At 43.1% G+C, this 15,482-nt stretch overlaps 1 protein-coding gene across 2 annotated transcripts in view; it reads right to left on the reverse strand.

The window, feature by feature from the left end:
• Positions 1-15,482, reverse strand: part of CEP104 (centrosomal protein 104) — a 503,971-nt gene that overhangs the window by 51,712 nt on the left and 436,777 nt on the right. For both annotated transcript variants that reach the window (XM_069239963.1, XM_069239962.1), the window contains exon 13: positions 11,047-11,223. In XM_069239963.1, the coding sequence (XP_069096064.1) occupies positions 11,047-11,223 (177 nt within the window). The remainder of the gene's footprint in view (positions 1-11,046; positions 11,224-15,482) is intronic.

A 15,482-nucleotide genomic window follows, 5' to 3' on the forward strand; every position in this document is an offset into this window, starting at 1 on the left:
GTCTGGGTTAGTTTGACAGTTGGGCTGTTTGCACCTCTCTCCAGACAGTGACACAAAGGGAGCTGGGGTGTAAGCCTGCATAACCTGATGAGCAATCTGTGCTAGAATGGAAAGAGAGGAGAAGTGGTCACTCGCACCTGGAAGGGCTGTGCCTGCCCTCGCACAGTGCAGTCTCCAACCCCCTGGTGTGTGTCTGTGAAATCATGCCTTGCCCAGGCAAGGCCTCAAACAAGTGAGACTTTCCTTTGAAGTAAGCCTATTTCAAAGGCCAAAATGGGTATAAGAAGAGCACCCAAAACCACAGACTTTAGATACTTCTTGGGGTAGACACTCTATCTCACAGACACTTCCTGGAGAAGAAACTTGAACCAGAACCTGCATCCTGCCAAGAAGAACTGCCTGCCTGACTGCCTGCCCAAATGACTCACCTGTCTGCTTTCTGTGAAGGACTGCTGCCTTGTTGTTGCTCTGCTGCCTTGCTGCTCTCTGGCTCAGGTTAAGAAGTGCTCTCCAAGGGCATGGATAGAGCTTGCCTCCTGTTCCCTGAAGTCGCAGGACCAAAAAGACTTAATCTCTGCAAGAAGGTTTCCTTGTGCGGCGAAAATTAGACACACAGCCTGCTAAAAACGATGCACAGCCTGCATCGTGGTGAAAAAATCACTGCAGGCTGAACTGGAACGATGCGGGCCAACTTTGCAACGAGAAGATCAACGCAGCGCCAGCGTAGCGACCGGAAATTCGACGCACGGCCCACTGGATCGATGCACAGCCAACCTGGAACGACGACGCCTGACTTCCAGAGAGGAATTGACACAGCGTCTGCAGTGCGGGAGAAATTTCCACGCAATGCCCACTGGCTCGACGCAGTGCTTGTGACTTCGCTCCGGAAGGCCAGGTTTCAACGCATCGTCTCCGGGGAGCCAGAAAACCTCGCAACCCGAAGAGGAACAAGTCTGCGTGCCGGAAATCGACACAAAGCCTTCCCCTGCGTCGCCTCCTCTGCGGACCCTTGTGGAGATTTTGAACGCAAACCAGGTACTTTGCGCTTGCAAGAGACATTTATTGTTTTTAAGAGACTTAGATTGCTTTTAAAAGACTTAAGATACTTTATATCACTTTTACAGTGATATCTCAACATATATTTGTTGCATTTTAATCGTTTTGACCTGCATTTATCCAGATAAATATATTTTTCTAAACACTGTGTGGTGTATTTTTGTGGTGCTATACGGTGTTGTTGTATGATTTATTGCACAAATACTTTACACATCGCCTTCTAAGTTAAGCCTGACTGCTCAGTGCCAATCTACCAGATGGTGAGCACAATATAATTTGGATCATGTGTGACTTACCCGGACTAGAGTGAGGGTCCTTGCTTGGACAGGGGGTAACCTGACTGCCAACCAAAGACCCCATTTCTAACAAGCACTAAACCTGAAAGATCTACACCTGCCTCACTCATTTCTACTCTCACCCATCTAGCTAATGTAGCTGCAGAGACTGCTTTATAGGGTTTGACATAAAACAATAAAATTGTTTCTCACCATCTGCCCTAAACTCAAACATCTTGCTCTCATGTGACCTCATACATTGCACCATGCATAACTTCACACACTCATGAAAATGGGGATGAAAAACAGACTTGGACATAGTTTTTGCCCTTATCCAAATTTCAAAATGTACCCCACGTCAGAAACCCTTTTAAAGGAAATCAACCAAAATAGAGTAGCTAACTTTTAACACATCTGTCTAAGAGAGAGGTAATTATTACCTGACCATAAAGTAAGTAGCTTGAAAATAAGACGGACACCCCATAATGAATCATAACATGACCAGACGGTCTTCTTAATCTGAAACCCTCGATAACTCTCTTAATAAAAGGATCACTCCCTAATGCAAAATTATGAATTAATGCAATTAACAGTCCTATATGAGAGCCCAGAAGTATACAAATCTGGTAGATAGTTTGTTTCCTTGGCTACAGGAGCTTTCACAGGATTGAAATTCCTTTCCATGCACAAACTACACCACTCTCCCCAAACTCCTTTGTATCTCTTCGTAGTTCCCGGGGCTCAATATTCATCCAAATGATCTCTAGTTTTTCATGAAAGTCCTGAATATCTACTGGTGCCCCTGAAATCTTTCAGACAAGAAGGTTTATTTTCCCTTCTGAAACCAAAGGGTGCTCCTCTCCCTCTGAACCCACCAGAAGACCTAAAGAAATAGGATCCAGCCATGGTATAGCTACTACGAGTTCCATCACCCCTGGGTACCAAGTTTGAGACTTCCAAAAAGGATTGAAAAGGATAATGCTGCAACCTTTTGACCATACTTCCATCAACACATTCTAGATGCTGGAGAAGGTGGGGGAAGGCCCAGCCTCCCTCTCTTCTGCAATACTGAAGGAAGGTGTTTACCTCCACTGCCAGCAGATCTGGTCTCCAACTATATTACTCAAGTACCTGATATGTCAGCCTGCTCCCTAACAGGTCCACCTTAACAAGACCCCATAGCCTCTGAATCAGACTGAAAACCTCTGGATTCAATTTCCAATCGCTTAAGTCCCTGAGGTGCCTGGAATTCCAATTGGCTCTTACATTTTGCAGACCCGGAATATATTCTGCCCTCAACAATATCCTGTGATTCCAACAAAAATTCTTCATTTGTTTTGTCAGATCCACCAGAACCTCTGATCTTGAGCCACCCAAGCAGTTTATATATGAAATAGCTGTAAAACTGTCTAAACGAATCAGTGTCACAGTGTTCACCAACAAATCTTTGAAACTCATCAAAATGTTCTGGCCTCCCAACATCTCCAAGCAAGTTGTGTGAATCAACTTCTTCCATGGACCATCTTCCACCTGTTTCTAAGCTGTTCAAATGTGCTCCACAGCCCAAATTGCATGCATCCGATTCCAACATCAGATTGGGAACATTCCCAAAGACAGCGTACCACTCCATGCCTTTATATTTTTCACTCACCATTCCAAATCCTCTGGAGTATCCACTGACAGGGAAAGAGTCCCCATATCATGAGCCTTTCCTCAGACCCAGAGTTTTCAGTCTCTGAAGGCCTCTGTGATGTAAAGGACTCAGGGAAATGGCTTAAATTGACAATGAAAGTAGATCTAAAGCTCTTGCAAGGTCCCTTTAGGTGATTGTATCCCTTGTCAAGACTACCCTTATGTCCTTCCTTTTCTTTGTTACCTTCTTCTGTGGAAGAATCAATTGGGAAGTCCCAGAAATTCTAGTTTGTGTGGGTGGACCATAACCAGCTTTTCTACATTTACGATAAGGTCCAAACTCTCAAGGAGGTCCTTTGCCCAAGCCAAATGTTTTAAAAGCTTTACCCTGTCCTAGCACATTAGTTGAATGTCAAAGTAAATTATTGATCGGACGCCCCACTCTCTGAGGAAGGCTACCACTGGACGCGTCACCTTCGTGAAACACCACAGGGCTCAAGACAGTCTGAAAGGAAGATAGAAGAACTGGTACAGGGCAACGCTTCACCTGCTTGAATCAAAGCCTCTTTCTGCAAAATCTGGGCTACCTCTGTGTCCATTAGGTCCATCTTTTCTGCGTCGAGACCAATTTTCTTTGGGTGGTTGAGTTGTACTGATGTTCCCCAGAACTCTATTCTGAAACCAGCTGTGGTCTCTAAAACATAACTGTCTCTTGTTATTCTCTCCAAATCGCGGTTTAAGATTCTCAACCTTACCCCAACTTTTACATGGGAAGAACCAATTGTGCTCACCTTGAGATCTGATACCTTGAGCTCTTGATCTTCCACCACGGGATCTTGAATTACCCCCTCTTTGAGGGTAGAAACTTTTGTTGGGGCGGAAACCCTTACAGTAATACCCGTAGTTTTTGGTATCATGGAAATATTATTGAGACCTGAAGAATCTGCTTGTGACAGCCAATCCTATCGAGTCAGCCCATCCAAAAACAGCCAATGATCCGAAAAAATGCATCTCATAATGGTTTGAGCCTTGCTAAAGTCGGTAAAGGTTGAGACATAAGGTCACTCTTTCTCAGCATCACTATACGTAACCTTTCACTGCATCCTGCTAAGATGGCCTCTTTCTTTTTTGTACTGCTATGAGCCCCATTCTCTACTATAGTGCGCAGGCTACAAGTACATAGGCGTTTTGCACCTTCTTAAGATAGTTCCTCATTTGGTAAGCCTTACCCCTCTTACGGGTATCAGAGGCAGAAGGGGAGTCGCCCTCAGACAAGGAAAAATAATTTTCCCCTGAAAGGGTGTCCTTTTTCCTCTTTGCAAGGGAGGCAACCACCACCTCGACGACCTAAGTTCCTCCTCCTCCAAAACCATCTTAATAGAATCCACCACCATATCAAGCACAGGATGATGCTGGGGATTGGCGACCTCCATTATAATCTCTGATAAAGACCAGCTAGGCAGTCAAGAAAAAATTTACATAACTTAATAATGTAAGGATTAGATAAATGTAATTCGTAAGGTACTACCACTATTTCAATCAGTTCTCACTGAATAATATCTTAATCAGTCCAAAGAGATAGGTAGAATTTCTATCCCCTTCAGTTATGCAGCAAATACCTCAACTAGACCTGTAGGGAGAGCTCAGCAACTGCTAAAAAGGCTGCAGTCGCAGAAACAAGCTCTCAAGAGGTTCAAATCAAGTAGTTTGCTGCAGGGAACATGTCAAGAAATGCCCGGTCGCTGCAAGGCATCCTTTGTGATTCAGCCATTGCCTAGCGACACGCTTTCCAAGCAGCTTCCTTTAAGGAAAATTATAACGAATGTAAAGTTTAGCGGGCGTCATTCCAGTTGACTTGCAACACACTCTCACTGGCGTATCGTTCCCAGACAATCCGTCCAAATTGGCTAGTCTTTTATCACCTATTAATAGACACACTATTGTGAAGCCGATGATTCCGCAATTGAGCCCTTTGTCCAGAAAGCTAAGGTGCACCGATGTCACAAGTTGGATGAAGCGGCAGCACTGCTGAGGGCCAGCTAATGCAGAGATCGAAATGGCAGCTCTTGCTTGACAGCAAAGAAACGGTCTGACTATCAGGGAAGAGCTGAACAAGAAAACAAATAGGCAAATGGCCAGAGGGCTTTTTTTAAGTTATAATATTGTTCACCATGATGATGGCTAGAAAAAATGATTAAATTAATTGCCTACAATTGAGGCAATCATGGCTCTATGGGAATGAGCACGAATGCCTGTGGAAGGATTTTTTCTTGGCCAGGGAAAAGCAGATCTCAAGACTCAGGATGACCTAGTGAAAAATGCTGCAATCGTTCACCACCTTGCCATTTTAAGTACAGGCAAATGCCATGAAGAGATGATTATCCACTCTGCCCTGACAAGAGCAGTCTATATGGTAAGACATGCACATCCAAGATCTATCCTATTAAGTTGCTCTTCCTCCTCAGGAATTTAGATCGAGTATGGCATCTGGGGATTACTCTAAAGGTGTGGAATTTGAGGCCAGAAAAAGTATCCACCATACACGGTGTTACAAAGGTAAATAGCTTGTTTCTTTGAGGGATAATTCTAACATGGTCTGAGAAGTGGACTCAAACCAAAAAGTCCTACAGAACTGAGGGCAAAATAAACCAATGCAGAGCAGACTGTAGGGGCTGTAACAAATGAGCAATGTGTGCAAGGATGTTCCACTCTGACAGTTATCCATGACATGAATGTCTCTTGCCAATGCCATTGTCGCTGCCTTAGACCTGATGCTTGTGCTCCTTGACAGGGGGGTTGCACAGAATGATCCCCTTTCACAGAATACTTTTATGTATCACTTTTTACTTATTGATACCAGCAAACTCCACAAACTGCTGTGTAGCCTCTCTTACGTTTGGGAGATGTGGTGGAAAGAGAAATGCAGGAAGGGCATCTGTTTGACCCATGTGGAATGGAGATACAGCCTTTGGCAGAAAGACTGCTCATGGTCTCAACACCAATTTTTCAGGAAAGATGGTGGTATACATAGCCTGCGCCAACAGTGTTGCAGTTCACTGGTGCACAGAAATGTTCACAATAATGATTACAGTTTTAATGGCCAGAAGCAGCAGGGAACTATACATAGACTCAAACAGCATACAGACAAAAAACATGAGGACCAGTTAAGGTAATATCCCATATTCAGGCATGACGAAGGGCTTTGAAGAATAAGGCATCAAGACTGTCAGGAATCTTATCACATCAGGTTATATGAAAATAGAAGGTTGGTAAGAGTAATACAGAAAAGATGAAAGGTTTGGCATATAACCTTTAAATGCATCCACCACAAAAACTTGTGGGGCAAAAGACAAAACAAAAAATAAAATAGCTGATACCTTGGCCTGCAGAGGGTCATGGTGACGGTCCTTACACAAGGACACAAACTTTTCCCTTCCAATAGATTGGTTTGGTCAAGAGACACCTGGCTGGGAAGATCATTTCCACTATTTTCAGGTGGTAAATCAAAACTACTGGGTTGCTGTCAGTCACTCCCCTCACAAGGGGCTGAAAGAGGAGGTCCTCCAAAGGAGTAGCCGGACCAGAGTGCACGTGTGCAGGCTCAAGGGAAAATCTAATAGAGAATGCTAGAGGGTGCATAAAACATTGAATAGCATACAGGATATGGTGGAATCCTGTGGAGACATGAAGGTTGACTGGAATATGTTACAGCAAATTGGTGGGAGACCAAGAGATTAAGAACACTCTTCCACAATATATATTAATCGCTGCAAATCCATTCCTTAGATTCTTTAAAGTATGTTATCAAAAGTGATCCTTCTCAAAGCAGCTAATTTGGATTTAATGCTAGTCCCAGGCTGGAAGACTACCATGGGTGACTGGATGGACTGAAGATTTCAAATACTTCCATGCAATCCTAGTACTCTCTGGCTATGGTTTTTCTACAGTTTTACCCACTGCTGTGACAGGTCAGTAACCGTTGGGACCAAATTGGTTTTCAATAAAAGTGGAGACAGAAAAGAATTGACTGGATGGCAGAGGCAAAGTGGGCTAAGACTTGAAGCGCTGAGGCAAAGAAAGAGCCATCTAAGTCAGAATTGAAAAAAAGTTTTTTTTTAAAAGCTATGAAGGTCCTCAACATTCTCACAAGTTGACAAACAGCCAAAAGCAACAGGGAGAAAAGGATGACAAGAACAAAATCGTGGTTGGAGGAGGCAGCCTATGACATAATACATGAGAGAGATCTCTACATTTCTGGGTAAAGAAAAACTGATTTTGTGTAACAATCTTTCTGATACTATATTTACTTGCAGACGTCTTACCTTATGGCCTAACTCACAGTTAGTGACTTAAGTAAACAAAAGTATCAAACACAAAGGATGGTCAACACAACCTCATGCCGAGCAGTACTACAATACCACCATGTGTGTATATGTATGAGGTATCATTCACTAAAGGGGAAGGTAGTGTGGGACAGTAAGGAATCTGAGGTAGATAACATACCTACCAGAAAGATTGCTACTGAGGGTAAGTAATCTTTTCTTTTGATAGATACTTCTGCCTGCAGATTCCTCACCTTTGAATAGGTTCCCAAACAATATCTTGTTGGAGGAGGCATCAGCGAAAACTGTTACCAATTTTACCAATCAAGTACAGAGAAGGCAACTTGTCTGTCTCGCCTTACCTCAGAATTTAAAAAGTACTATTTATGTAGCGAATACTATGTAACCACTCTGTATATGTACTCCTCTAGCTGATGATGCTGTTGATGATGATGATGATTTGGCTGTGGTGAAATGAGCACATTTTCGTTCAGTTGCATTTTCTTTAGCTAAGAGATCTTAATTCAAATAATAATCAATACCGAAAATACACTTTTTTTTTGTTCTTCCTTTTCTGGAACCTGTGTAAAGCTTTAGTATGATTGATGTAATATTTTATAGCATTTGTAGAGCGTAATCTGTGCAGTCCATCTTCACAGAAAGATGCAGGATGGACAAAAGGATTGCTCCAGTTGGAATGGGGACACCGCCTTAGGCAGGAGAGCAGCCTTGGTTTGCAGCACCAACTTGCCTGGGAGGAAACACATGAATAGGGTACAAACATAGGGGCCTGAATGTTGTTAACACAGCAAGCTGACGTAATGGCTACCATAAAAAAATGAATACGGGTAAATAGCCTTAATTGACATTGTATAGGGTTTAAATAGAGTCCTCGCGAGGAACGTCCTTGTCAGTACTGGTTTAAAGTTCCATTGTGCCATAATGACTGGAATGTGTGGATAAGTGTTAGTCAATCCTTTCAGAACTCTTGACACCACTGGAGATTTCAACTAGGTGGGTTGATCTGGTAGACAAAGTAACGCTAACAAGCATGAAAGATAATCCATTGCTGTTGCAACTGCACATCCTTTTTGAGCTAAGGGCAGTGCAGCTTATAATACTTTAGGGAGAGATGCTTTAAGAGAACCTATCCCTAAATCAGCGTCCCAGGAAACAAATTCGTCCCATCTCCGAGAGTAGAAAGGTTTGGAGGAAGGGTGACGTTCAGAAAGGATCATGTCTGCTTCCGGTGCATGCTAAAAGGTGCTCAGATTACACTGTTAATCATCATGCATGAAGGTGTAGTCTGTGAAGATTGGGGTTCAGAATCGGTCCTAACGACTGGGACAACTGGATCTCACGGAATGATAGATGAAGAGGAGCTGCTATAGGTCTGTGCACCACACCTTTCTTTGCCAATTTGGGGCAACAAGAATGATTTGAGCCCTAGGTCCTCTACATGCGCACTCCACCCACAGGTAGAGGTGTCTGTTACCACTGTGGTCACTGCTGAATAAGTGTGTACTGATGCTGGTTGAGGTAGAATAGGTGGATTGACAATGACTGATCAGGGACCACTGGCTTCTGTGCCAGGGAACTCTCCAACAATGCAGTTTCCAAGCAAAGTGGAGCTGGAGGAGATTTACCTGTGCTCTGCTCGATGATAAGAAGTTGTATGCTTTTCTTTTTATGCATTTCTTCTGTTTTGCAGACCTGGTAGATGGTGAAGACCTCTATAGGGATATTGTATGGCCTTGTTCAGAATGAGCCACAAAAAGTTTGGCTCTGTGTCCTTGATGGCTTTGCGGTGCATCAATCAACTGAGGTTCATGACAACACGTCATGTCTTGAGCCGAAATACCCGACAGTCGTCGTGCAGGCCAGGGAGAACAAATGGCCACCACAGCATCAACAAAGCTTAAACCCTACCTTTTTGGAGCGGACTTGTCCTTACTTGCAAAAATTGAAGATTTTTGATCTGGGAGAAATCCCACAAGAGAGCAAAGCTCTGAATTGCATTGATAGGTGCAGAAAAAACTGAACTACCATTAGGATGTTGATTCCAAAGCTGTAACACTCTGATGAAGTCATCAAAACGTCAAGTCTGATGCCGGAATTGAGTCGATGCTGATTGTCTGAGAGCTATTGCAGAAGTTTTCTGGATCAAGTCTGTGCCAGAGAATATATTCAAAGGTGAGGAATCTGTAGGTAGAAGTATCCTTCAGAAAGATGCAAATTATCACAGGAAAGCTGACAGGTTTATTTGTACTCATACTCACTAGAGAGACAAAAGACCAGTGAAATGAAGCAATAAATGAATTAAATACACTGTGTACAAGAAAACACAGATGTTGAGATCAGCATTAAAAAAAGACAATGCTTATTTTGTCAACTACATCTCCTACTCCTGCTGAGTGATCTCTCAACTATACATGTTAGGGAAACTCTTGCTCACAACTGAACAATAATTCAATCATAAGATCAATCAAAAACGATAGACGTGGTGCTTTAAATGCAGCATGAGAAATATTCTTTATGTGTACCCAACCATTCATGGTGCAGAAAGGTGGCAAGTAAAAATGCCCAAGATATTAAGGGGATAGTTCAGATTCAGTGTTCGAAACCCAATCTGTTTGAACTGCCCAAAGATTCCTAGTGACCATGGGTTCATTGGACTTCAAAGAACAGAAAGACACAATACAAAAGGGCACAAGAGAGTGGTCCAACCGCATTTGAGCAGAGGGGATCGAGATGAATTATGAGAAGGTGAATACCAACTCAAGTGTATGTTCCAACAAGCATGCAGGCCACTTAACCAATTGCAACAGTCTGAATACATCCAGGTTACAAAGGAAGTGAGAAGCACCAGTTTTTATGGTTACCCATTCTAAGATTAAAGTTTCCTGAAAGACTAGTTTGGGCCAAGGAGATCACATTTTCTTGTAAGATCTATACACTTCTTACGGAAAATGCCACTCAGGAAACAAGTTGTCCATCTTTCCCAATCTGCACATCAGCTTCCCCACATAGAAACCAGTCCCTTGCAGAGATGCTGGGCAATGTACAGAGCTGGCAACATATTTAAGTTAAGGTTTCAAAAACCACCCCAACAAAAATGTGAATCTTTAAACTTAAAATTTTCAGAGGAAAGGATTGAAAGCGTAAATACGTAAATTAGACAAAAGTAGCAATACGTATCATTTGCATACTTAAAAGAAATAAAATTAAGTCACATTTCGTGGACAAAAAAAATAGAAGTCTCAGTAGATAAAGCTGGGAACACTGACGTTTCTGAATTGAATGCAATTATTACATGAAAGACGAAGGAATCCCATCCTTTGAATTCTACATTCAGATGCCGCAAGCGTCCATGCAATCTGATGGAGAGGATGAAGAATACACAGCATATCTAAATATATAGAGTTTCTGCAACAGAAACATCTCATTATAAGTAAAACAAGATGTAGGTGCTAAATAGGTCAATGGAAATACAGTATGAATGATTTAATTTACCTATCATTTAGCGGGAATGTACATCCACAAAAAAGCATGCAGTATGCGACTGTCGATTGAACTATTATAGGATAGACTGGAACAGGCAAACTAATGTCCATTTGGAAAACCAATGTATATGCCATCTTATGTCCGAATTCTGTGCAGGGGAATACCATAATCTCACGGCATCACCTGTGACAATAGTGGTTCTGCATGCTACAGATGAAGAAACTAAGATGATGAACTAAGGTATTGCTTTTGCTTACCCTCATGACATTATCTACTGTAAAGCCAGTATTCTCAGTCCCCAAGTCAGCAACCAGGCGCTCCACTATCTCTATCTGACTCAGCGTCAGACGAATTGGGGTTGTCGATTTGAGTGGCTGAACCAGCTGTGCTGGAATCATCTGTAGAGGCTTCACTTCCTTAAAGAGGGCCATCTCCTAAAAAAATACAGAAAGGAAACAATGCTAGTGTGAAAGTGCAAAAGGTCAAATATATAACTCAATTACAATCATTAAGAATTTATTTTCTGGGAATGACCAGAAGCACTGAGCTGTTGAACTAAACAATTAACAAAAAGAACCTACCATAATTTGTCAACAGCAAAAAGTGTGATTAACAGCAAGGTATGTGGAGAAAAAATCAAAGTACTTTGTAGGACATGAACATCGTTTTTTTCTGTTATCAAACTATGTCTTTGGACAGATTTCCCCCATTGAACATTCCTAACGCCCCCCCTGAAAAAAAGTCAAAGGGACAATAATTTATAAGTGCCTATTTGTAAGTTGGTAATAACTCAACAACCAACACTCTACAGGAGCAAATGGCCCTTCCAAAACAGCACGAAGGAGTGAAAGTATTCAAACCAAGAGTGTGAAGGAGGCAGAACTTAGTAGCAGTTTAGTGTTACAGGCCATCTTTTGAGCTTTGCAGGCCTTCTTGAATTCTGGTATGGAGAGCAAGTACTCAGGAGGAGGATAGCATCTCGATGCACTAGTGCGTGGAAAATGAAAGCTCTAGTCCACGTTATTAGGAATTTTTAAAGGACAGCAAAACGGTGTTGGTTTGAACAGACAAAAAGCCAGCTACAGCAGAAGATGGCAATAGTTTTGGCGCTAGAGCAGCCCATGCCTGGAAAAATCATAGTTCAATCCATATTGATTTGGGGTCAATAATTAATCGAACAAAATGAGAAGAAGTTTATTAGAAAAATTACATTTAATTAACACTCGGAAGTTGAACAAGGAATCTGGCTCTAATAGATTAAAGGTATTTCTGGAATTTGTGCACGGAGTTAGAAACCATCATTGGGGATTTGATGGAACGGTTCAGTTCCATTCAATTGCTACATCACACTCTAAGGTTCCTGGCTGTGGGTTCAGGAATGACCATGTTAAGATGGTCAGAGTAAGTACTGGGGGTGCTGGGGAAATACATTTTAACTTTCAAAAGAACGCAACGGCTGGGAAGCTGTTTGATTTGTGCTTGAACAAAGATGAAGATCTGTATTATTAACTAATATGGAGTAGGGTAGAGTAAACATTGTGGTGCTACCCAAATTACTATATCTGACAGGTGCAGTAAGAATTCAACAGTAAAGAAAAAAACTGAAAACCTAGCTCTATATACCTTAATCTCAGCTAGCTGGAGAATGGTCCTAGAAGTCATCTTGAATTTCCTCTTGTGTGTTTTTTCTCCCAACAAAAATAACCCGTTTGGTAAAACATTGTGCTTTTGAAATATAAGAGGGGACATTGAGAGAGTCACTGAAGAGGCAGTGCGTGATGGTTGAACATCAGCTGTCCACAGTTTTTTTTTTTTGTCAAAAGGACAGGCGTCACACTGCGCAAGGGTTGGGGGGCCTATATGGGTGCCAAGAGCAGTGAGTGACTACAGTAAATTGCAGCAAGTAGAATTTAGGCAGGTTGAGTTATATCAGTGGGAGTGCCCTTGGACAAAACAAACAAGTTACCTACCTTGTTAAGGCTCTTCTGGTGGCTATTCTAACTGCAGGTCCACCCTTTTTAATATATTCCCAGGTGCCAAACTGGATCAGAAATTATTTAAAGCACTTGCTCCTCCGCACTTCCAGGTGGCGCTGTCACACTATGCGACAACAATGTAATCGCTCTTGAAGTGCCAAAGCGGAGCTACATTTAGGTGTCACCCTTACACACTGACATCAGTTTCTATCTTTACATCCTGGCCCTTGGTGCTGCTGTCACAAATTAGAGGTGACAGTGCAGAATAAACACTAACTTGGAACCTTCTTTAGGTGATGCCTACATATCGCATGCAATGTCTCTGTGAAAAAAGTTGTGTACATACAGTGGGTTTACAGCTCACCGAAATCATACCGTTTGTTAGCTTCAGAGTGGCTCACATTTCCTTCAACCCAGTTTGTCACAGAATGCCGGAGTCATGTCCTCTTCTTGTGTTTGGCCCTCGCCTGGAGCATGGACCAAGTACTTGTGTATATCTTTTGCCCCCGCTTTAGGAGCTACTTTTTTCTTTGTGTTCAAGCACTCCATTTGAGTGCTTGTATTTTCATTCCATCTCTCATACCTCAGTCCATGTAGCTTCTATTGCCCTTCCATGTTGTTTCTTTTCCCCCTCACCTCCTTTGCTGAACTGTATGTCACTGCACTCTATGCCACTACACTTTACACCACGTTACTCTGTGCCACTGCTCTCTACTTTGCACCACTCTACTCTAGACCACTGCAGTGTATGTCTCTCTACCACTTCACACCACTACACTTTACACCACTGCATCTTATGCCACACCACTATACTTTAGGCCACTGCACTCTACGCCACTACACTCTACTCTGCACCACTGCACTCTACTCTGCACCACTGCACTCTACTCTGCTCCACTTGCACTTTAATTTGCACCACTCTATGCCACTATCATCTAATCTAACCCACACTCATGCACGGTCAGCCTCAATCCTAGGACTATTTGAGGATGTTTCTGAGGCTTCTTGAGCGCTAAGTCTCATGCATCCTCCTCATGCTAGATAGCTCATGCGGGCTCTGAAGTCGACCCTGTCTTACAAGTGGGTGCCTCGCTTCATAACCCAGATCTCACAGTAGTGACAAATGCTTCATATCTGGGTTAAGTAGGTCACATGGGAGAGGTAAACATCAGGGGTTTGTGGTCTCCAGCCGAGTGCCAGCACCACATGCCCATTATTACTGCTGTAAGAGAGGACAAATTGTTGATGTTTCGGTCTCATATGGCACATCTGGTCCCTAAGACCATCCTCAGGACCCAGTTTGAGAAGGATTGAACCCTATTGGTACTTGCTGACCAAACCAGTCCACATAGGAATGGGGGGCTCCACAGAAGCCCTGTACATCACAACATTTCAACCATACAAGGAATACATGACTCAAGAACTACAATTACTACAATTAGTATTGCCAGCTTACACAGGTCGCATAAAGGTTATCCCATACTGCGCACCTTAATCAGAATGGCACCTATAAAAGGAATAGCCTGTATAGATATGGGGTGGTTCCTCCTAAAGGGCAGCAGAGCCTTGCTCCACCTGATTATTAAAATGGTAATATCATTTTTACTTTGCCACTGACTTGTGCTGATAGTGTGAGGGCAGGGGACAAGGCTGATTTCTGCGATTGCAGGATGACTGCTGCCCCTGCCAATGCACATGACTGGTTGGCCAGCCAAACATGCGCACTTCAGATCCAGCAATCCCAGTCTGTGAAAAAGACGGGGGAGTTCTGGCACAGGCCCCTAACCTCAGAATGAGTGCTGGGTTAGCCTGTTCCAACCAATCTCTGAGATGATCTCATGCTGAAAACAGCATGAGAGCAGTTCCGGGATTCGTTGGATTCACATTCCACTATGCAGGAAAGAAGTCCTTCCCTTTCCTGCTCGTCATCCAAGTGTCACCCCAACTGACCCGTGGAAACATTCCACTCGTACAGGGCTGGTCGCATCCCCATCTGCTGCTGCAGTGGAGAGATAGAACTTCCTTGGTAATTATGCTGGCAGATGGACCATGACAATGTAGAGACTCACACTCATGCCCCTCGTTAACCCTAAAATAAATGCTTTCCACCAACCAGTTATTTTTCTGGGCCCCTGGTTCTAAGGTGGTGCCTGTAACGCAGACAGCCCGGTCTCCTGCAACCAGCTGAGAAGTGTAGTTGTTTTGCCTGTGGGTATAGCCAACCATGTGCCGCTGTACTATGTGCCACTCCACTATTGCTAACAGACACAAATGATGGAGGGAATGTGGAACCAATTAAACATTCACTCCCAGTCACAGATCTGGGCTTAATCCATCAATTATTTTGCTCACCAAGCCATCAATTATTTTGCTCACCAGGCAACCCCAGTTTGGACCCAGCCATATGCAAATCAGTCTTGACCCTGTTCCCCATGGGAACAGTCCAGCCCACACTGCCAGGACAGGTTGCATAAATATCTTCTTTCCAAATGCATCAGTAAGCTTGGAATCCCCTTTCTGGGAGTACAGAAGGAATAGTATTTGGGTTAATTCACTGTACTTAGGCCATAGGGCTTTTGAGAGTTGTGTTGGGTGAGGAACACCAGCTCACCTGGAGCCAGTCTATGTAGTCTGGCTACTGGTCGACAAACTGGAGGAGCGGAGCATGGCTTTGCCCATGTGGCTGTTTGTGTGTTTGTAAGAGCCTCTGTGACATA

Source organism: Pleurodeles waltl, chromosome 6, assembly GCF_031143425.1.
Source record: "Pleurodeles waltl isolate 20211129_DDA chromosome 6, aPleWal1.hap1.20221129, whole genome shotgun sequence".
Taxonomy (NCBI): domain Eukaryota; kingdom Metazoa; phylum Chordata; class Amphibia; order Caudata; family Salamandridae; genus Pleurodeles; species Pleurodeles waltl.